This window comes from Argopecten irradians, chromosome 8 (assembly GCF_041381155.1).
Source record: "Argopecten irradians isolate NY chromosome 8, Ai_NY, whole genome shotgun sequence".
NCBI classification, from domain to species: Eukaryota; Metazoa; Mollusca; class Bivalvia; order Pectinida; family Pectinidae; genus Argopecten; species Argopecten irradians.
In genome coordinates, this window is record NC_091141.1 from 1,720,667 (window position 1) to 1,744,708 (window position 24,042).

At 39.5% G+C, this 24,042-nt stretch overlaps 1 protein-coding gene across 1 annotated transcript in view; it reads right to left on the reverse strand.

Annotated features, from left to right (window-relative positions):
* Nucleotides 1-2,612: 2,612 nt before the first annotated feature.
* The window catches only part of LOC138329074 (choline/ethanolamine kinase-like), a 47,431-nt gene continuing 26,001 nt past the window's right edge, over nt 2,613-24,042 (reverse strand). Inside the window, exons 4-9 of the mRNA XM_069275798.1 lie at nt 23,221-23,340; nt 10,516-10,574; nt 10,205-10,289; nt 8,077-8,185; nt 7,412-7,582; nt 2,613-4,156 (exon numbers count right to left, since the gene is read on the reverse strand). Coding sequence (XP_069131899.1) covers nt 4,091-4,156; nt 7,412-7,582; nt 8,077-8,185; nt 10,205-10,289; nt 10,516-10,574; nt 23,221-23,340 — 610 coding nt within the window. The 3' untranslated portion in view covers nt 2,613-4,090. The remainder of the gene's footprint in view (nt 4,157-7,411; nt 7,583-8,076; nt 8,186-10,204; nt 10,290-10,515; nt 10,575-23,220; nt 23,341-24,042) is intronic.

Consider the following 24,042-nt stretch of genomic DNA (forward strand, 5'->3'; position numbering starts at 1 on the left):
AGACCACTTATTGTGTAGTGTACTGACAGCCAGACCACTTATTGTGTAGTGTACTGAAAGCCAGACCATTTATTGTGTAGTGTCCTGAAAGCCAGACCATTTATTGTGTAGTGTCCTGACAGCCAGACCACTTATTGTGTAGTGTACTGAAAGACAGACCACTTATTGTGTAATGTCCTGAGAGCCAGACCATTTATTGTGTTGTGTCCTGACAGCCAGACCATTTATTGTGTAGTGTCCTGACAGCCAGACTATTTATTTTGTAGTGTACTGAAAGCCAGACCATTTATTGTGTAGTGTACTGAAAGCCAAACCATTTATTGTGTAGTGTACTGAAAGCCAGACCATTTATTGTGTAGTGTACTGAAAGCCAGCCAGACATTTATTGTGTAGTGTCCTGAAAGCCAGACCACTTATTGTGTAGTGTCCTGAAAGCCAGACCACTTATTGTGTAGTGTCCTGAAAGCCAGACCATTTATTGTGTAGTGTACTGAAAGCCAGACCATTTATTGTGTAGTGTACTGAAAGCCAAACCACTTATTGTGTAATGTCCTGAAAGCCAGACCACTTATTGTGTAGTGTCCTGAAAGCCAAACCACTTATTGTGTAATGTCCTGAAAGCCAGACCACTTATTGTGTAGTGTCCTGAAAGCCAAACCACTTATTGTGTAGTGTCCTGAAAGCCAGACCACTTATTGTGTAGTGTCCTGAAAGCCAGACCACTTATTGTGTAGTGTCCTGAAAGCCAGACCACTTATTGTGTAGTGTCCTGAAAGCCAGACCACTTATTGTGTAGTGTCCTGAAAGCCAGACCATTTATTGTGTAGTGTACTGAAAGCCAGACCATTTATTGTGTAGTGTCCTGAAAGCCAGACCACTTATTGTGTAGTGTCCTGAAAGCCAGACCACTTATTGTGTAGTGTCCTGACAGCCAGACCATTTATTGTGTAGTGTACTGAAAGCCAGACCATCTATTGTGTAGTGTCCTGACAGCCATACTGAAAGCCAGACCACTTATTGTGTAGTGTCCTGAAAGCCAGACCATTTATTGTGTAATGTCCTGAAAGCCAGACCACTTATTGTGTAGTGTCCTGAAAGCCAGACCACTTATTGTGTAGTGTCCTGACAGCCAGACCATTTATTGTGTAGTGTACTGAAAGCCAGACCATTTATTGTGTAGTGTCCTGAAAGCCAGACCACTTATTGTGTAGTGTCCTGAAAGCCAGACCACTTATTGTGTAGTGTCCTGAAAGCCAGACCACTTATTGTGTAGTGTCCTGAAAGCCAGACCACTTATTGTGTAGTGTACTGAAAGCCAGACCATTTATTGTGTAGTGTACTGAAAGCCAGACCACTTATTGTGTAGTGTCCTGAAAGCCAGACCACTTATTGTGTAGTGTACTGAAAGCCAGACCACTTATTGTGTAGTGTACTGAAAGCCAGACCACTTATTGTGTAGTGTCCTGAAAGCCAGACCACTTATTGTGTAGTGTCCTGAAAGCCAGACCACTTATTGTGTAGTGTCCTGAAAGCCAGACCATTTATTGTGTAGTGTCCTGAAAGCCAGACCATTTATTGTGTAGTGTCCTGAAAGCCAGACCATTTATTGTGTAGTGTCCTGAAAGCCAGACCATTTATTGTGTAGTGTCCTGAAAGCCAGACCATTTATTGTGTAGTGTCCTGAAAGCCAGACCACTTATTGTGTAGTGTCCTGAAAGCCAGACCATTTATTGTGTAGTGTACTGAAAGCCAGACCATTTATTGTGTAGTGTACTGAAAGCCAGACCATTTATTGTGTAGTGTCCTGAAAGCCAGACCATTTATTGTGTAGTGTCCTGAAAGCCAGACCATTTATTGTGTAGTGTCCTGAAAGCCAGACCACTTATTGTGTAGTGTCCTGAAAGCCAGACCATTTATTGTGTAGTGTCCTGAAAGCCAGACCACTTATTGTGTAGTGTCCTGAAAGCCAGACCATTTATTGTGTAGTGTCCTGAAAGCCAGACCATTTATTGTGTAGTGTCCTGAAAGCCAGACCATTTATTGTGTAGTGTCTTGAAAGGCAGACCACTTATTGTGTAGTGTCCTGACAGCCAGACCATTTATTGTGTAGTGTCCTGACAGCCAGACCACTTATTGTGTAGTGTCCTGAAAGCCAGACCATCTATTGTGTAGTGCAGTTAAGAGAGCAAAATGTATTAAAACAGCTTTCAGATTTGTAGGAATAAAGTTTTTAAAAGTTAGGCGTAAGCTTAAAACCAATATATCACAATAATATCATATCCAAGGGTAAAAACACAAAACATTACAATAATTAAATACTTCAGTATAACAGATAAAAACAATTACAGGTAAGAGCACAAGCATTCACACTAAAAATCATCAAATCAAATTGTCTTCCTCTTATTGAAACAGTACTGGTGTACATAATTTGTATATGTGTTTGGCATTACTGAGTGGGGAACATACATTCATGTACTTACGTAGTCCGCTAAACCTGCCTATATTATTAGGCTTTTTAAATTTTTTTTTTTTTTTTTTTTTGCCTAATATATAGTCAGCTCGCGGTACCTCTTAAAAATGTGAAAACGGCAGCCAATCAACTTCGCTTCCGGTTTTTGTTTTTAAAAAAAAAACACGTGTAGTTGAAAGATAAAGAGAAAGTGATGCGGTACCAGCAATAGTCGTGTTCAATTTGAATATTTGACAACATGTCGTGTATGTCGACCATAATTTCACAATAAAAACTCTAACTGGCTAGCATTTTGTTTATCTTTCAACTACACGTGGTTTTTTAAAAATAAAACCGGAAGCGAAGTTGATTGGCTGCCGTTTGCTCTACTAAATGTGTATACGGCGGCCATTACAAATGTGTGAAATAGAAGGGTCTCGGAAGTATTTCATTGTGCAGAGTTGTTTAATTTCATAAATGGGATGTAACATGGGGGCAGTGGAGTACATAAGATCCCAATATATAGGTATGTGTACGTTTTCCCGGCATTGCATGGACGATATATTAGAAATATGCCGCTGACGTAGCGTAGGCCAAATCTGGCCTACGATTTCACATTTTGAAGAGGTACCGCGAGCTGACTATATATTAGGCAAAAAAAAAAAAAATAAATAAAAAAAAAAAGCCTAATAATATAGGCAGGTTTAGCGGACTAGTACTTACGGTATTCAACTTCAAGTGCAGATCTATTAAGAACAAGTCTTTTTGATGTTACTTAATACTTTTCGAGACATATTTTCAAGATAATTTACCTAACTTTAGAAAAGTTGTGTTGCAACATCTAAACAACAAAATTCAAAATATGTAGGTATGATCTATTCACATTATTTTCCCTTGTTTCACTCTGTCAACTAAGTATATTGTATATAGTTCAGAGCTCAACAGTCAATGGGAACAAGTACAAATTATCTGTAGTGTATAACTAATATATATCTTACAGTATGTGTTGCGTAAGCAAAATAAAATGTAACAATGGCTACATATACACACCGCTGGAGATCAATTTCATAAAATTAGAAAATCATTTAAACAAATCAACAAGAAAACGTTAAATGGCAGTTATAATTGTCTCTATATAATATAATTAAAGCTATTTTAAAGTCATATGCATATATCATTTGTTTTCATTCACCCAACACCTTAGAATATTACTTCAAATGGTAAAACAAACAGGTCAAGCGTTCATATCATACCGTGAAACAATTCCTAACAAAACAATCACAGTAGCCACTGGTTATCTGGCAGTAGATTAAATATGATTTTATCACTAAGAACTCACTTACCCCTGAAATGTCCTAATGGCCTGGTTTAGTCTTTGATTTAGAAGAATCTTAATGTGTTTTCAGGGATGAATGAGTTCAAGATGGCTTCCCACATAAGTACCCTCAATGATCATGTTCTGCACAAATTGTATTTCTCTTTTTGTTTTTTGTATTTTTCCTTGGTTTTATTCAAATTTGTCTGCGGAAAATGAAAATTTAGTACAAATACACAGGAAGCCATCTTTACATTGAACACATGTAGTATTGTCTTCCTTATCTTTCTGTAAAGTCTCTATCACCAATATTATATTTCCAGTCCTCATTTCAAACTCTGAAGTCGCTCCTTCTGATCAAAGTAATTCTCACATCGAAGTAAAGCATATTCCTACAATAGATACACAATCAATTGAAATGTGATGTTTCACAAACAACCAGCTAGTGCTCAGGGCCCAGATTCATGAACACTCCTTAAAGGAGGAGTGTCAATTTGGGCCCTCTGGTGGCCATGACTGATAAGCATTTTTTGTTGTTTACTGAATTGGTTATAGGACATCATGATATGACATACCGTATTTTCCGGACAATAAGTCGCACCTGTGTACAAGCCGCAGAGGCATTTTTTACGATTTTTTCAGGTTTTGTACACACATAAGACGCACCGTTACATAAGCCGCAACCAAAAGTTAGGCCCATGCACCCACGCAACCCTCTGTGTACGATCGATCTCTAATGAAGCACGGTAATGCTTATCGATCGAATTAGAATCACGAAAACTGTCTGTAAACTTGTTCTGTAAATGTATAACAAATAAAACTCAGAATGATGTAAATATCTTTAGCAAAATTGATTTGGTCATGTTTCTGTTCGTTGTTTACTCTGCCATTACGTAAGACTTCTTGTGTGTAAACAAACATGGCGGCCGTACGAATTCACGCTTACTCTCTCTCATATTTCAACATGCCGGTTAAAAATACTTTCCTCAATATGCATACGATTTTCTTTTATATCTATTTTGATATACTTCGCGTATTAATTATATTGATGTGTATAGGATTACTTTATTATCAAGACTATCATTAACCTAAAATTGACTTCGTTTAGAGTGTTCTCTCTCAACTTGGCATCCCATGATGCAATTCACCGAAGCCTTATTTTTGTAAACTTCCGGATATGATTTCGTGGTGTTTGCCGCTGCAGAGATCGATTAAATGATGTTTTATACGACTGTTTGGTGCTTTTTAACATCGCTATAATGTTCTATATTACATGTAATTCACACTATAAACTTGACTGCCGATTATTTCATTGAAGTCACAGCGACAGGATTCTGAGAAATACACATGTTGACCGTGTGTAACACGTGTGCAAGTTATATTTAGCAGTCATTCAGAAGATTGTTTTTTCCCTGTCTGCGGACATTTCTTTCACTCAAATAATATTTAAATAATATATTTAACTTATTGTTTGATATTTGATGGTTTTTGACGTTTTAGTTATTATTTTCTTGGTAACGATCCTGCAGCAAATCGATATCCAAATCAGTCCGCCATTGTGTTGTGACTGTAAACAACCACGCTTCAGTCGGCCGATTTTCCAAGAATTAAACAATTTTACGATTGAACATGTATCTGGTACGTTATTATTTTTATCTTTATTATATTTTCATCACATATTATATCGTTTAAACACTTTTACAGTGATATTTTCGATGTATAACTTTACTAAACCGCTATTGTGTTGCGCTAGTAAACAAACACGTTTCAGTCGGCGGATTTTCCTTGAATTAAACAATTTTACGAATGAATATGCATCTGATATGTAATCATTTTCATCGTTAATATATTTTCATTGCATATTTTATCTTTTAAACACTTTTACAGTGATTTGTTCGATGTATAACTTTACAAAACTGGCGAGTAAAACTTACGATTTTCACATGTGAATCACGACGTAATAATGCAAAAACATCGTCAGATTTTGGTTTTCGTCCACAGATAAGTCGCACTGGTGTATATGCCGCACTCCCGATTTTCAGGGAAAAACTGAATTGGTTATAGGACATCATGATATGACATATGATTAAGGTCAGGTCGGAGTCCCTTGTGAGTTATGGGGGGTTGAACAGGAGGGACAATTTTTTTATTTTGTCCTGTTTCGTTAGAACCAATTAAATGATATATTTTTGAATGATTTTTCATGAATTGTGATGCATTTATATGTTGAAAGCAAAACATAATGGAAAATATAACTTAATGTTAAAAAATAGGTCACAGTGACCTAATTTTGTTAAATGTCTATTATTCAAGAATAAAGTTCATCTGGTACCATAATATACCAGGAAAAATGTTATAAACATTATATTAGATTGCATTGAGCAATATAGTTGCATGTTATAAACTTAGACAAGAATATTTTGAATGAGATCGGATTGGGGAGGGGGAGCAGGGGGGAGGGGGGAGAGGGGTTTTTATTTTTTAAACTTTAAACTTAAAAGCTCAAATACTTTGCTATAAAATTTTGAAATGCAATAATGATTTTGTAAATATTTTAAATGTGCATTTTATTATATATAATTAAATTCCCTCAAATGCCATTCATTTGAGAAAAATAGTAATATTGAGCCAGTTCTTAATTCTGAACGTAACAATACATTTATAGGTGTTTTAGAGTTTTAATATTTTTTTTTTTTAAATCCTCCTCCCCCCCACCTGCTCCCCCTCCCCTATCCCATTCCATCCAAGATATTCTTTGCCTAAGATTACAATATGCAAATATATAACATTTTTTTCTGGTATATTGTGCCACCAGATGAACTTTATTCTTACATAATTGACATTTTACAAAACAAGGTAAAAGTGACCCATATTTTGACACTAAGTCATATTTTCCCAAATGTTTTATTTTCAACATATAAAGGCATTATTAATAATGAAAAATCATTCCAAGAGATCATTTGGTTCCAACAAAACTGGACAAAACAGAAAACTGCCTCTCCTGTTTAACCCCCCCCCATAACTCACAAGGGACTCCGACCTGACCTTAATCATATGTCATATCATGATGTCCTATACCCCAGTTATCAGTAAACAAAAAATAATGCTTATCCGTCATGGCCATCAGAGGGCCCAAATTTAAGTAATTCCTTAACTTCAAATTCTCCATAGGAAAGGATTTCAATTTTTAAGAAAGGCTCCTTAACTTTCCTTAACTTCTATAATTATTTCCTATGGAGAATTTTAAGTTAAGGAATTCTTTAAAGTTGAGGAATGTTCGAGAATCTCAGTCTCTCGTCATGGCATATTCTAAATACCGAAGTGGAGAATTTTTCTTGAAACGTGTATTATTCTCATTTAAATTCATGCTATCAAATCTGACCATGGTGTATGCGGGATTTATTAAATAATAATGACTTTTCACTTGTTGACATTTACAATGTACGTAGAGTAAATCCATAAATTGTCTCTTAACCATGACATGTGAAGGGTGCATGCATATTGTGTTTCCAATGAAGGCATGTCCCATCACAACCTGCCCATCATGTCGCATTGCATTCTGTCCAGATTTCAGAGGAAACCAGAGACATTTACATATACAGATATCCTATGCAGGTATGTTTTCTAACAACCATATTTTTACTCACCAGATAGCCAAACTGTATCTCTGACATCTCTCTCTGTATGATGGACCAGAGTGCCCAGAAGAAGTGAGAGGCGAGAGCAAACGTATTAACTTCCAGGTACATCTTCTGGAGGTACTCCTCAGTGGGCTCCACCTTGGAATTCTCCGATAGGTAGTGACGGAAAAAAGTGAACTGGAAACAAGGATATAATGGTAAGCAATCTCTCCCTATAAATGGAGAATTTTCATTCTTCGCTTCAGGCAAAAAAAAAAAAATTAGATCACACTTTTCAACTTTTCTAACATTAGTTTTCAAACAGAAACTATTTAAATTGACTGAAATGCCATTTCTTTCCATTATGAATATATTTCATTCTATATTATTAATATTGTCTTTGCATATTACAATTTAGCTCCCTTGCAGGTGGGTATCCACTCTGACATTATTACTTAGTGGGCATACACAACTCATGAAAAATATGACGTTACGTATACACTTGCAAACACATGGCATCACAATCACAATCAATACCTACCCACAAGGACAGATAATTCTGTAATATGTTTAATACAGAATATCCCTTCGACGGAAAGATTTTACTAGAAGTGTAAAAGCAGATTAGATAACCTGATTGACTGTACATTAATTTGTAGCTCTATACAAGAGACTTACCACACGGTACTTACCTGTTGTTCTCTTGAAGGAAAATTTTCCCTTGTGTAGGAGAAATAGGGATAATCAGGATGACTATAGTCGTAACACCACTCACAGAAATGGTTTCCAAAGTCAAAACCTCTGTAACAATAATGTTCAATATTCACAGCTGTAGTTATTACAATTTATACAATTACATTGTAACTGGATATCATTTAAGTTAAAAATACCTGTAAGACATATCAATACCCCAACTTCCATATGACATTGATAAACAATGGTTTAAACTAATTTCTAAGTCAAATTCCTTCTATGGTTTTGTATACTGTCTTTGAAAATTACAGATACATATATGTAACTCTCTTGCAGATAGGTATTAATTGTGACATCATGGTGTTGTGTGCAAAATTCACGCCGTTTTCTCTAAATAGTATGACATTATGCTTGTAAACCCATGACATCATAATCAATACCTACCCACAAGGGCAGATAACTCTATAATATGCAAATACAAAAAGCAAATGAAATCCTTATCTACCCTACGTATTCATCCCACAACAGAAGTGTTTGGTATGATTCCTTGCCATGCAAGCCCAATCCATAATAAGTAATGATTTAAGTTTGCACAAAATTAATCCCTTTTTCCGACGGATACTTCAAACTCAAGTTGACAAGTTCAGGGAATTGAAGTTGCTGGCAGAAACAAATAAGATTATTGGTTTCTCCCATTTACTCTGTAGTAACCTTTGACCTAAGAAATCTGGTCCAAGCAGGCATTAGTTAGCATGATGAACATGAAGTTTGAGCTTGATAACCCCAAAGACATTCCTTATTGCAAGGAAATTTTCTATATACAAAGTTCAATGGAACTTATATTATTGCAAAGAAATATCAAGTTAAACTTGACCTTTGGACCAAATAAAATGCATACCATACCATTTTTAATAATTAAGGAAACATATTATGACATACATGTATATTCAAGTTTTAACTGAACAGGTACAAGGGAACTGCATGGATTTATCCTAATTTAATGATCCTTTTTTATCAACTAAAGTATCTCTCATCGTTAACCTTTATAGAATTGAAAAGGGATCACAAACAATGACTGTGTTCTGCGCATGGAGTTTGGCATTAATTGGCATGGTAAGATATAGTTAATTGGGACGACAACAATTAAAACCTTTAACTTTGCTTCTAAAACAAACATACATTGTAACAATATATATGAGCCTGGCAGCTGTTACAGTAACCTTAAATTTACTGACATATACGAACACTGGTATATGATGCATATATTCATTTCCCAAATAAATACACATATCCCGTTTTGTATCAATGATCTTTATTACCATCTGAAGGCAATTATATGTACAGTGAATGCCATCAGACAATTATAATGTGCTCTATAGTGTGTATGTGACACAGTCTGTGAAGTAAGAGTAATGTACAACAGCAGAGACTCCCACTATACGACAAGGTCTAATTAACACAAAGTAACAAGGAAATGTTATAAAATTAGTGTCAGGACAGCTGACTGCTCCAAAGTCCTGTTACAGGTCCTATCACAACTCATGTCTTTTTTTTATATTTAGGGCTAATAATTTAAAATTCTACCAGAAAAATGAAATGAGTGACAATTGCAGTCCGTTTTGATTTCAAGTTAAAATATTCATTCAGTAATATTTCCATTTGCTCGGAACTGATACTACAAAACCTTACCAACCAAAAAAGGGAATTTATACAAATAATTCTCCTATAACTCCTGTTGGTGTAGTGATATGTTTAACATGTATTGTGACATTGTTATTATAACTATATTAACCTGTAATTGTAACTATATTTACCTGTAATTATAATTATATTTACCAGTAATTGTAACTATATTTACCTGTAATTATAATTATATTTACCAGTAATTGTAACTATATTTACCTGTAATTATAATTATATTTACCTGTAATTGTAACTATATTTACCTGTAATTATAATTATATTTACCTGTAATTGTAACTATATTTACCTGTAATTATAATTATATTTACTTGTTATTATAACTAAATTTACCTGTAATTGTAACTATATTTACATCTAATTATAATTGTATTTACCTGTCATGTAAATGTAACTATATTTACCTTTAATTGTAACTATATTTACCTGTAATTATAACTACAATACTCCCAGTCAATAAAAGTCATCTTCCTCTCTGGAATATCACAGTCTTCAAGGTAAAGAATATTTCCTGCAAATTAATCATAAATATTGGTAAGCTATAAACTTGTACACTGCATATAATGCTGACATTTTGTATTTATTGTTTATATCCTTTCAAATTTCTCCTTTTCTTTTCATCACAAACTTGTTATTTATAACCAGATAAGCTGTACACATGCATTTATCATATTCCTTTAATTCAGTTGTAATATTATAAATTTTGTTTCAATTTGATCCATGCAGCTTAAATTTACCTTCTTGCAAATCGTTGTGGGAAAAAACCACAGGTGAATCAACAGCTCCTAAAATAACTCTAGAAAAAAAAAGAAACATTAATGTTTTTCACTGAATATAATTGCCTTATGATTTAACTTAAAATAAGTTTATGTACTGTAAATCAAACAGAGAATCAATCAGACCAGAGAACATTCAGTTAACAAAAAATTATCTCATCTGACAAAAAGTTAAGTATGTTAATTAAATTCAGAACCAGTCATTCAAAGCTTATGAATGGAAACTGATGGTAAAATGTTGTAAAACAAGTTCAATGTGTTTTACATTGATAAATGTAAATATACATGTTTTCTAGGTACATGTAATCCTTTTTTAGCCATTCACACTAGGAACTACGCATCCACAAAAGTATTGTGCTATTAAATTCTTATTATTGGGGATATGTGCGAATTCATCATCACACTTTTTCAAAATCTAATTTGCACTAAAATTTGATAATCGCTGGTTGAATTATAAGGCTCAATTGAAAGCCTGAAATTTTTTTTATATTTAATGAATTAGCTAGGTAAACAGTATACATGTACTTTATTGGTTTTACATTTTTATTTTATTTTATTTTTGCTTTTTTTTTTCAATTTTTTATCGGGTTGGAATAAATATTATATATGTGTTTAAAGTGTACTTTAACTAAAGTAGATGATAAAATCATGACCTGAACTCAGCATCCTACCACTGGTGAGATTAATGTTTGTGACAAAAAATAAATTTGAAAGACTTTTTAAAGTAGATTAATTATTTTTATAAGGTATTAAACTGTCTAGCTGTAATATATTCAAAATGACCGAAAGTGCTTATTAGATTCATCAGAATGCATGTTTACGCATACATTCACAAAAGAACATATTCCATACAGGAACATTAGACAGGAAACAACACATTATTTTTCTCACTATAATTCTGGTACTGAGAGTTGATATTAAAATACAAAACTTATGCACATACACAGAAGTATGATTTAAACTAAGCATTCATCAGATATGAATTGATATGGAATTCACTTTAAATTATTTACATTAAAATCTTATATAGTTGCATATCTAATAAAAGAATTTGATCAGCTCAGCAGTGTGTAATCTTAATTAAAATTCTATCACATTTTCAATTTTTTTTTAAATGAAATCATTTGATGTGCCTGTGGATTTTGTCAATAGCAAGTTGAATGAATCATGACGCAATTTGATGGGATACTGTATTGTTGGGATCTGGACAAGGATTTGATTTTGAGAAAAATGGGTTAAATAAAATGCCACAGTATATATATCATCTTTTGTCCTTGCTAAAGGGAGACAATGCTAACCTAATATCATTAGCCATACTGTAAACATTGATACAACATACATTTTGAGGTGATTTATAGCTTTCCTTGCGTGATTAAAGAAAACAGTTTTTATAATTATAACAATGTATCATATTTGAACCAATAAATATGCCCATCTTTATAATATGTAGCGCCCTTCCTACTTATTAGGCCTCCATTCAACTTACTTTGACATAAATACAGCCTACATGAATCTATAAAAACTTTGAAAGGTTCTCTATTTGATTCCTTCTTTAAGGCTTAATACGTACTCCGTGCAATCATTTAATGGCTTACGTACTCCGTGCAATCATTTAATGGCTTACGTACTCCATGCAATCATTTAGTGGCTTACGTACTCCGTGCAATCATTTAATGGCTTACGTACTCCGTGCAATCATTTAATGGCTTACGTACTCCGTGCAATCATTTAATGGCTTACGTACTCCGTGCAATCATTTAATGGCTTACGTACTCCGTGCAATCATTTAATGGCTTACGTACTCCGTGCAATCATTTAATGGCTTACGTACTCCGTGCAATCATTTAATGGCTTACGTACTCCATGCAATCCTTTAATGGCTTACGTACTCCGTGCAATCATTTAATGGCTTACGTACTCCATGCAATCATTTAATGGCTTACGTACTCTGTGCAATCATTTAATGGCTTACGTACTCCGTGCAATCATTTAATGGCTTACGTACTCCATGCAATCATTTAATGGCTTACGTACTCCGTGCAATCATTTAATGGCTTACGTACTCCGTGCAATCATTTAATGGCTTACGTACTCCGTGCAATCATTTAATGGCTTACGTACTCCGTGCAATCATTTAATGGCTTACGTACTCCGTGCAATCATTTAATGGCTTACGTACTCCGTGCAATCATTTAATGGCTTACGTACTCCGTGCAATCATTTAATGGCTTAGTACTCCATGCAATCATTTAATGGCTTACGTACTCCGTGCAATCATTTAGTGGCTTACGTACTCCATGCAATCATTTAATGGCTTACATACTCCATGCAATCATTTAATGGCTTACGTACTCCGTGCAATCATTTAGTGGCTTACGTACTCCGTGCAATCATTTAATGGCTTACGTACTCCGTGCAATCATTTAATGGCTTACGTACTCCGTGCAATCATTTAATGGCTTACGTACTCCGTGCAATCATTTAATGGCTTACGTACTCCGTGCAATCATTTAATGGCTTACGTACTCCGTGCAATCATTTAATGGCTTACGTACTCCGTGCAATCATTAAGTGGAAGATTAGTATAAATATTGTCCATATAATAAGCGTCCCTTAATTTACCTGGTATAAATTTGTTATCAGCTCTGAGCGTTCATTGGGTCAAATACGGTAATATGCATATGGTATAATCAATTCCACGCCTGCATGGACTCTCTCCCTCTCAATCTTATCTCAATTGAACCACACTTTGCTGGTCAAAGTCTAAACTTTACTTGACTTATTGAAGGTTATTACACAGTTCTAAAGAGCCTAAAAGCATTGGATCTTGATCTTATATACAGGTACACTAAAAGGATTTCAGTAATACTGTTTTATTGTTTCTTTGAATCTGATGTTACTCTGCAGTGAAAAGTACATCCAAAGGAGAACTTATATCGGTGAAAGTGTCTGAGGTCCAGTATATGCATATGGAAAAAAATCCGGGTAATATTATAACTCATTCACCCACAATCGCACAGTGGAACCTATATCTATTACCGGGTAGCAGCAATACAACACTCAAGGACTTCAATTCACACATCACAGACCTTGGAGCCTTCACAACAAACTAGATTTTACATCTTTTTATTCAGTTTTTACTTTTAGACTGCACAAAAAACTAACAAAGACATCCTTCACTGTACACTGGTTTGGTTTTATTAGTTTAACATCCTATTAACAGCCAGGGTCATGGAAAGACGTGCCAGGTTTGATGGTGGAGGAAAGCCAGAGTACCCGGAGAAAAACTACCGGCCAGCAGTCAGTATCTGGCAACTGCCCCACATGGGATTCGAACCCGCATCCCTGAGGTAGAGGGCTTGTGGTTATATGTCGAGGCATCTTAACCTCTCGGCCACCGCAGCCCCCCACTGTACACAACCGTCACACGCCACTGCTCCCAACCCCAGACAACCACAAATCGTCAGTATTGACAGACTGGCTGGAATACCAAAAAGAGGAAGACCCCTAAAGACATAGTTGGACTTTTCTTATTCTGAAGCTGGAAGGGTTTATCATAAAATTACAGGGATTATTAGGTACATAAGTACTGATAGTATTGATATCAGTCCTTATGTCAAAGTAGCATCAAAGTGAAGCCAAGTGCAATGTCTCATTACACAATTTATGTAGCAAAAGTGAAATGTTATACATTTATCGTACCATAAAGCAGTAACGACTACCACAACATTATCACAAACACTCCATGGACATAACCACCAAACTTGTGATGTACAAAGTAGTTCTATGTCTATAAATAGGATTTTAGATTTGATACTAGCTAATTTAGATATAGAACATATTAAGTAAGGCTAGGGGAAACAACTATTGAAATTTTAAATAGAACGGCTCCATTTCCTCACTGTTTTTCTCTCTGTCACCATGATAACCACAGCTACCCTAATCCACCTCCCTACCTGGTAAAGGTGAATGTGGCACATTCATGTAAAACATTCAAATCTGACTAAGTACTGCAGTTACTTCATCCAACGCCATATATTATAATAGAGTCACAAAACAATAATAACTGTGAGTACCGACAATAAAAAGTCTTTTATCTGCTCACCGTATATATACATACAGTTAATGTGTACATTTGCACCAGCTGGGCTTACATATAGACATTGTAGCTGAGACAACAATCTTTATGTTTCACACTTCAAATATATATATATATACATTTCCCCTATTAAATATTCTGTAGATAAATTTAAAGGACCCTGTTCCACACAAGTCATACAGATGTGTGGATACTGTGATGATACATGGACATTTCAGTCGCATAATCTAAATGTTATACAATGTATTTGGTAGCATCAAATGGTCATGGCATCTAGTATACAGGGTGTCCTCAGACAGCAAGGGAAGTCCATGGCCAATGTTCCCCAGCAAGGGAAGTCCAATATTCCCCAGCATGGGAAGTCCAATGTTCCTGGTACTGGTTGGTGACCAGCGGAGTTGACCTCTACAGACCTCGGACAGCATGGGAAGTCCAAAGTTCCTGGTACTTGTTGGTGACCAGCGGAGTTGACCTCTACAGACCTCGGACAGCATGGGAAGTCCAATGTTCCTGGTACTTGTTGGTGACCAGTGGAGTTGACCTATACAAACCTCGGACAGCGTCGGAAGTCCAATGTTCCTGGTACTTATTGGTGACCAGTGGAGTTGACCTCTACAGACCTCGGACAGCGTGGGAAGTCCAATGTTCCTGGTACTAGTTGGTGACCAGAGGGGTTGTTCCTGGTACAGGTCGGTGACCAGTAGGGTTGTTCCTAGTACTGGTTGGTGACCAGTGGGGTTGTTCCTGGTACTGGTTGGTGACTAGTGATGTTGACCTCTATAGACCTCGGAGAGCAAGGAAAGTCCAATGTTCCTGGTAATGGTTGGTGACCAGTGGAGTTGACCTCTACAGACCTCAGACAGCATGGGAAGTCCAATGTTCCTGGTACTGGTTGGTGACCAGTGGAGTTGACCTCTACAGACCTCAGACAGCCTGGGAAGTCCAATGTTCCTGGTACTAGTTGGTGACTAGTGGGGTTGACCTCTATAGACCTCGGACAACAAGCGAAGTCCAATGTTCCTGGCACTGGTTGGTGACCAGTGGGGTTGTTCCTGGTACTGGTTGGTGACCAGTGGGGTTGTTCCTGGTACTGGTTGGTGACCAGTGGGGTTGTTCCTGGTACTGGTTGGTGACCAGTGGGGTTGTTCCTGGTACTGGTTGGTTACCAGTGGGGTTGTTCCTGGTACTGGTTGGTGACTAGATGGGTTGACCTCTATAGACCTCAGACAGCAAGCGAAGTCCAATGTTCCTGGTACTGGTTGATGACCAGTGGAGTTGACCTTCACAGACCTCAGACAGCCTGGGAAGTCCATTGTTCCTGGTACTAGTTGGTGACTAGTTGGGTTGACCTCTTAAGACCTCGGACAACAAGGGAAGTCCAATGTTCCTGGTACTAGTTGGTGACCAGTGGGGTTGTTCCTGGTACTGGTTGGTGACCAGTCGGGTTGCTCCTGGTACTAGTTGGTGACTAGTGGAGTTGTTCCTGGTACTGGCAGGTGACCAGTGGGGTTGTTCCTGGTACTGGTTGGTGACTTGATGGGTTGACCTCTTTATAAAGACCTCAGACAGCAAGCGAAGTCCAATGTTCCTGTAACTTGTCAGTGACCAGTGGGATTGTTCCTGGTACCGGTTGGTGACCAGTGGGGTTGTTCCTGGTACTGGTTGGTGACCAGTGGGGTTGTTCCTGGTACTGGTTGGTGACCAGTGGGGTTGTTCCTGGTACTGGTTGGTGACAAGTGGGGTTGTTCCTGGTACTGGTTGGTGACCAGTGGGGTTGTTCCTGGTACTGGTTGGTGACCAGTGGGGTTGTTCCTGGTACTGGTTGGTGACCAGTGGGGTTGTTCCTGGTACTGGTTGGTGACCAGTGGGGTTGTTCCTGGTACTGGTTGGTGACCAGTGGGGTTGTTCCTGGTACTGGTTGGTGACCAGTGGGGTTGTTCCTGGTACTGGTTGGTGACCAGTGGGGTTGTTCCTGGTACTGGTTGGTGACCAGTGGGGTTGTTCCTGGTACTGGTTGGTGACCAGTGGGGTTGTTCCTGGTACTAGTTGGTGACCAGAGGGGTTGTTCCTGGTACTGGTTGGTGACCAGAGCGGTTGTTCCTGGTACTGGTTGGTGACCAGTGGGGTTGTTCCTGGTACTGGTTGGTGACCAGTAGGATTGTTCCTGGTACTGCTTGGTGACCAGTGGGGTTGTTCCTGGTACTGGTTGGTGAACAGTGGGGTTGTTCCTGGTACTGGTTGGTGACCTGTGGGGTTGTTCCTGGTACTGGTTGGTGACCAGTGGGGTTGTTCCTGGTACTGGTTGGTGACCAGTGGGGTTGTTCCTGGTACTGGTTGGTGACCAGTGGGGTTGTTCCTGGTACTGGTTGGTGACCAGTAGGATTGTTCCTGGTACTGGTGGGTGACCACGGTGTTGTTCTTGGTACTGGTTGGTGACCAGTGGGGTTGTTCCTGGTACTAGTAGGTGACCAGTGGGGTTGTTCCTGGTACTGGTAGGTGACCAGTGGGGTTGTTCCTGGTACTGGTTGGTGACCAGTGGGGTTGTTCCTGGTACTGGTTGGTGACCAGTGGGGTTGTTCCTGGTACTGGTTGGTGACCAGTGGGGTTGTTCCTGGTACTGGTTGGTGACTAGTGGGGTTGTTCCTGGTATTGGTTGGTGACTAGTGGGGTTGTTCCTGGTACTGGTTGGTGACCAGTGGGGTTGGTTTCTGGTACTGGTAGGTGACCAGTGGGGTTGTACCTGGTACTGGTTGATGACCAGTAGGGTTGTTCCTGGTACTGGTTGGTGACCAGTGGGGTTGTTCCTGGTACTGGTTGGTGACCAGTGGGGTTGTTCCTGGTACTGGTAGGTGACCAGTGGGGTTGTTCCTGGTACTGGTTGGTGACCAGTGGGGTTGCTCCTGGAACTGGTTGGTGACCAGTGGGGTTGTTCCTGGTACTGGTTGGTCACCAGTGGGGTTGTTCCTGGTACTGGTTGGTGACCAGTGGGGTTGTTCCTGGTACTGGTTGGTGACCAGTGGGGTTGTTCCTGGTACTGGTTGGTGACCAGTAGGGTTGTTCCTGGTACTGGTTGGTGACCTGTGGGGTTGTTCCTGGTACTGGTTGGTGACCATTGGGATTGTTCCTGGTACTGGTAAGTGACCAATGGGGTTGTTCCTGGTACTGGTAGGTGACCAGTGGGGTTGTTCCTGGTACTGGTAGGTGACCAGTGGGGTTGTTCTTGGTACTTGTTGGTGACCAGGTTGGTTGTACCTGGTACTGGTTGATGACCAGTAGGGTTGTTCCTGGTACTGGTTGATGACCAGTAGGGTTGTTCCTGTTACTGGTTGGTGACCAGTGGGGTTGTTCCTGGTACTGGTTGGTGACCAGTAGGGTTGTTCCTGGTACTGGTTGGTGACCAGTGGGGTTGTTCCTGGTACTGGTTGGTGACCAGTGGGGTTGTTCCTGGTACTGGTTGGTGACCAGTGGGGTTGTTCCTGGTACTGGTTGGTGACCAGTGGGGTTGTTCCTGGTACTGGTTGGTGACCAGTGGGGTTGTTCCTGGTACTGGTTGGTGACCAGTGGGGTTGTTCCTGGTACTGGTTGGTGACCAGTGGGGTTGTTCCTGGTACTGGTAGGTGACTAGTGGGGTTGTTCCTGGTACTGGTTGGTGACCAGTGGGGTTGTTCCTGGTACTGGTAGGTGACCAGTAGGGTTGTTCCTGGTACTGGTTGGTGACTAGTGGGGTTGTTCCTGGTACTGGTTGGTGACCAGTGGGGTTGGTTTCTGGTACTGGTAGGTGACCAGTGGGGTTGTACCTGGTACTGGTTGATGACCAGTAGGGTTGTTCCTGGTACTGGTTGGTGACCAGTAGGGTTGTGCCTGGTACTGGTTGGTGACCAGTGGGGTTGTTCCTGGTACTGGTAGGTGACCAGTGGGGTTGTTCCTGGTACTGGTTGGTGACCAGTGGGGTTGTTCCTGGAACTGGTTGGTGACCAGTGGGGTTGTTCCTGGTACTGGTTGGTCACTAGTGGGGTTGTTCCTGGTACTGGTTGGTGACCAGTGGGGTTGTTCCTGGTACTGGTTGGTGACCAGTGGGGTTGTTCCTGGTACTGGTTGGTGACCAGTTGGGTTGTTCCTGGTACTGGTTGGTGACCTGTGGGGTGTTCCTGGTACTGGTTGGTGACCATTGGGATTGTTCCTGGTACTGGTAAGTGACCAGTGGGGTTGTTCCTGGTACTGGTAGGTGACTAGTGGGGTTGTTCCTGGTACTGGTTGGTGACCAGTGGGGTTGTTCCTGGTACTGGTTGGTGACCAGTTGGGTTGTTCCTGGTACTGGTTGGTGACCAGTGGGGTTGTTCCTGGTACTGGTTGGTGACCAGTAGGGTTGTTCCTGGTACTGGTTGGTGACCAGTAGGGTTGTTCCTGGTACTGGTTGGTGACCAGTGGGGTTGTTCCTGGTACTGGTAGGTGACCAGTGGGGTTGTTCCTGATACTGGTTGGTGACCAGTGGGGTTGTTCCTGGTACTGGTAGGTGACCAGTGGGGTTTGTTCCTGGTACTGTTTGGTTACCAGTGGGATTGTTCCTGGTACTGGTAGGTGACCAGTTGGGTTGTTCCTGCTACTAGTAGGTGACCAGTGGGGTTTGTTGCTGGTACTGGTTGGTCACCAGTGGGGTTGTTCCTGGTACTGGTAGGTGACCAGTAGGGTTGTTCCTGCTACTGGTAGGTGACCGTGGGGTTGTTCCTGGTACTGGTTGGTGACCAGTGGGGTTGTTCCTGGTACTGGTTGGTGACCAGTGGGGTTGTTCCTGGTACTGGTTGGTCACCAGTGGGGTTGTTCCTGCTACTGGTAGGTGACCAGTGGGGTTGTTCCTGGTACTAGTTGGTGACCAGTGGGGTTGTTCCTAGTACTGGTTGGTGACCAGTGGGTTTTGTTCCTGGTACTGTTTGGTTACCAGTGGGGTTGTTCCTGGTACTGGTAGGTGACCAGTGGGGTTGTTCCTGGTACTGGTTGGTGACCAGTGGGGTTGTTCCTGGTACTGGTTGGTGACCAGTGGGGTTGTTCCTGGTACTGGTTGGTGACCAGTCGGGTTGTTCCTGGTACTAGTTGGTGACTAGTGGAGTTGTTCCTGGTACTGGTAGGTGACCAGTGGGATTGTTCCTGGTACTGGTAGGTGACCAGTGGGGTTGTGCCTGGTACTGGTTGGTGACCAGTAGGGTTGTTCATAGTACTGGTTGGTGACCAGTAGGGTTGTTCCTAGTACTGGTTGGTGACCAGTGGGGTTGTTCCTGGAACTGGTTGGTGACCAGTAGGGTTGTTCCTGGTACTGGTTGGTGACCAGTGGGGTTGTTCCTGGTACTGGTTGGTGACCAGTGGGGTTGTTCCTGGTACTGGTTGGTGACCAGTGGGGTTGTTCCTGGTACTGGTTGGTGACCAGTGGGGTTGTTCCTGGTACTGGTTGGTGACCAGTGGGGTTGTTCCTGGTACTGGTTGGTGACCAGTGGGGTTGTTCCTGGTACTGGTTGGTGACCAGTGGGGTTGTTCCTGGTACTGGTTGGTGACCAGTGGGGTTGTTCCTGGTACTGGTTGGTGACCAGTGGGGTTGTTCCTGGTACTGGTTGGTGACCAGTCGGGTTGTTCCTGGTACTAGTTGATGTGCCTGGTACAGGTAGGTGACCAGTGGGGTTGTTCCTGGTTCTGGTTGGTGACCAGTGGGGTTGTTCCTGGTACTGGTTGGTGACCAGTGGGGTTGTTCCTGGTACTGGTTGGTGACCAGTGGGGTTGTTCCTGGTACTGGTTGGTGACCTGTGGGGTTGTTCCTGGTACTGGTTGGTGACCATTGGGGTTGTTCCTGGTACTGGTAAGTGACCAGTGGGGTTGTTCCTGGTACTGGTAGGTGACCAGTTGGTTTGACCTTTAGTCATTTAGAGGCACCATGATAACAACAGACTGTAGCTGTATAGTATGTTTGTGTTTTGCCACTTTGTAATAGTGGAATGAAGACTTTTACGTGGCATAACGTAATCATTTCTGGGCACGCCTTGTAATAATGGTACTTTTGTGCTTTTTATAGTGCTATCAATACAGAACCAACATAACTCACCTTGTCACATTATACTGACATTGGACAAAGCAGTCGTCCCACTCCCTTTATGCTAAGCAGAGACAGAATCTATCAGTAATCACTTTTATATACGATTGTATGTCTTGGCCAGGAGGGAACATAATCAAAAGCCTAACAAAGGCAAAAGCTCGACTCGAGGCAAAAAAGTGAGGCAGTATGAGTTAGCTTTTACGATCACGCAATGGAAGTAGCAGGTAGAATTTTAACCCCCTACCTGCAGAGCAGCAGGGTTACAGAGAAAAGACAAATTTGACTTTCAAAAACTCCCTGTCTTTGTGCATTCATATCAAATACAGTAAAACCCCTATAACTCGAACTGCAGGGGACCAGGTCAATAGTTCGAGGAATACGGGGTATTCGACTCATCCGAGGTTGGTCAAGATCGACAGTTAAAATGTCCGGTTTCAAACTATGACAAACAATGCACGGCAATGACATTTTAATTACCCTATCTTTCAGCATTTTGGATTTCTTTATTTAAGTGTTGTATTGATAGCAATATCAAGTTGAAAAAATGTATAACATAAATTTAGCGTTTGGAAAAGCTAATGAGAAAGCCCTAAATCAAATGTCATTCACATCAGAGTAAGCGCTCGTCATCTAGGTTAATGTACAATATCCATATTGGTCAACAAGGAGTACATTTTCTATTATTTAATTATCACAAATTATTTAAAACATTTACAAAATACATACTCACAATAAAGTTATTAACCAGCATATTTACGGACATAAGGAATGATATCTATAGATGTCTATTTAGTATTTACGAGTAAAGTTACAAAATACAATTTACATGAAAAGATACGGAACGCACTGATAAAATGTACTTTGCATATATCGTTTGTTATCGTTTACATCTTTCGGCAAATAACATTGTGTTAGCCTGTCGAATGAAACCAACGAAGAAATTTAAAAAAAAAAAACTTTTATAATTAGGCGGACGTCAGCAATATCTTCCGCCTCTTTTGTCATTTCACAATGCATACTTTCTATTAACACGGATCAACAACTTCCGTATTTACAACGAAGATTATTACGAGAGAAACATTAATAACTTAATGCCTTTTCTGAAATATTTAAATAAAGTTAGCATTAAACAACGGCTTGCGATCGTGTAGGTAGGTAATAATGACACCGTTAATCCCTTAATTACCTAAAGGCTTGACACGCCAATTGTATAAACACAAGATCATGAGCAATTATCCATGTTGGTCGGTGCAGTCAGGTGTGACACAGGTAAAAAAAATCTCGAGGGCCGAACACCTGTTCGACGAATACATGGGTAAATACTATGTATTTGATGCAACGGGGACATATTTCTGTTCGAGGAATAAGGGGTATTCGACGAATAGCTGTTCGAGCTATCCGGAGTTTTGTTACTTAGATTATATAGAGAGACGGTCGGGACCGTACGACCAGTTCGACGAATAGGGGGTATTCGAGGAATCCGGCTTCGAGTTAGAGGGGTTTTACTGTATACATGTCAAATATTTATATAGTACCAAAAGCTTTGATAAATTAACTCAACCGACTTATCACTCAACATATGTTTTTTATAAATTTATCTAGGTCATCTCATAGCATATATACAGCACTAACAGGTTAACTGTTTTACTCTAGGATAGGAATCCAAACATTTTTTTTTTTTTTATACAAATCTGCAGTCAGGTGTAGAAAAACATTAAAAACTTTTAGACTAGCATGCACGACCTAAATAAATATGATATGATGAGAGAAAGAGATTTTACAGGTAGTTGTGTAGACATACTTAAAATGAAGTTCTAGCTTATAATTACTTTAAAAATTGAACTTGTAATGCAAATACCTGGTATGTACAGAGAATATCAGGAAAGTCAAGCTAATTCATACAAGGATTCATGTACATGTTAAAAATAAAACACCAAAACAGTGAGTCCATGACCCGTTTCAGTGTACATTGTAATGTAAATACAGATATTTGATGATTCTTTAATCTTGTCCTTTCTGTCGTAGCACTTATTTGCACATGCTTGTTAACTTTTATCCACCTCTTTTCTACAACTATAATAATATTTACCTTCATACTACTTTCCAGAAGAGGAGAGGGACACTGATTGGGGTAATGGTGCTAATAACAGTGGATTTTAATGCATAATCAAGCTCAATAATTTTGTCCACAATGATGCTTCCAGAGTTTGATTTTCTGCATTCACTTATTCAGTTTGTATCAACGGGAGAGTTAATGTGTTCTAGCTTGGACTGTTTGATTAAAGGAATAGATCATTCTTTTAACAGTCCACCCATACAATCTGTCACATTAATGACACATTCGTGTTATAAATAAAACAAATTATGGTTAATTATAAAGGCAGTGAATGACTTTGTTCAAACTATCTCTATTTTTTGTGGGTAAAAATTTTCACACAGCAATCAAATCAGAATTATACATGTCCTGGTAAATGGCCCATTGTATACTTACAGTAATGTCTGTAACTCAGCTGATAAGTTGAAACTCTTTAGTTTGGTCAGCAATCGTTGTGAAGCTACATCTTTTTCTGTTGCTATGTTATTTAATATATTTTCTACTTGTTCCATCCAGCTAAAATAAACAACAGAAAATCAGATTTGAAACTCTTCTTTGAAATAATTCCCCCAAAAAATACACCTGTCCCAACGATCTTCAGGATATTAAAAAGAACTGTCGCCAGAGTGGCCGACTTACACACCACCAACCCCCCCAACCCCCAACTATTGCACAACCATTATACATAAATAGTTTACTTAACTCCCCTACATGTCAGGGTGGCGGCTGTGGCGGCCATCTTGGATTTCGGATCGACCCGAAAAATAACAAAACTTTGTCGGGACCATGTCAGGATCATTTCATGCAAGCTTTAGCCAAATCACACCAGTAGAACTTGATAAAAAGTTCAAAATGTGTTTTCAAGATGGAGGCTGTGGTGGCCATCTTGGATTTCGGATCAACCCGAAAAATAACAACACTCTGTCGGGACCATGTCAGGATAATTTCATGTAAGTTTCGGCTAAATTGTATTGGTAGAACTTGCAAATTATTAGACAAGAAGTTCAAAATGTGAAAAGTTAACGCATGGCCAACAACAGACGGCACACGGCGCACGACGACGGACGAAACATGGGATCAGATGACCTAAAAATATACACATTAAAAATTGTTACTCTGAACTTCTCACTTTTAATTAACTCCTCTAATAGTTTCAATATCACACAGAGACACAACATCAATATATTGTACACCCTAAGCACATCAACTGTACATGTA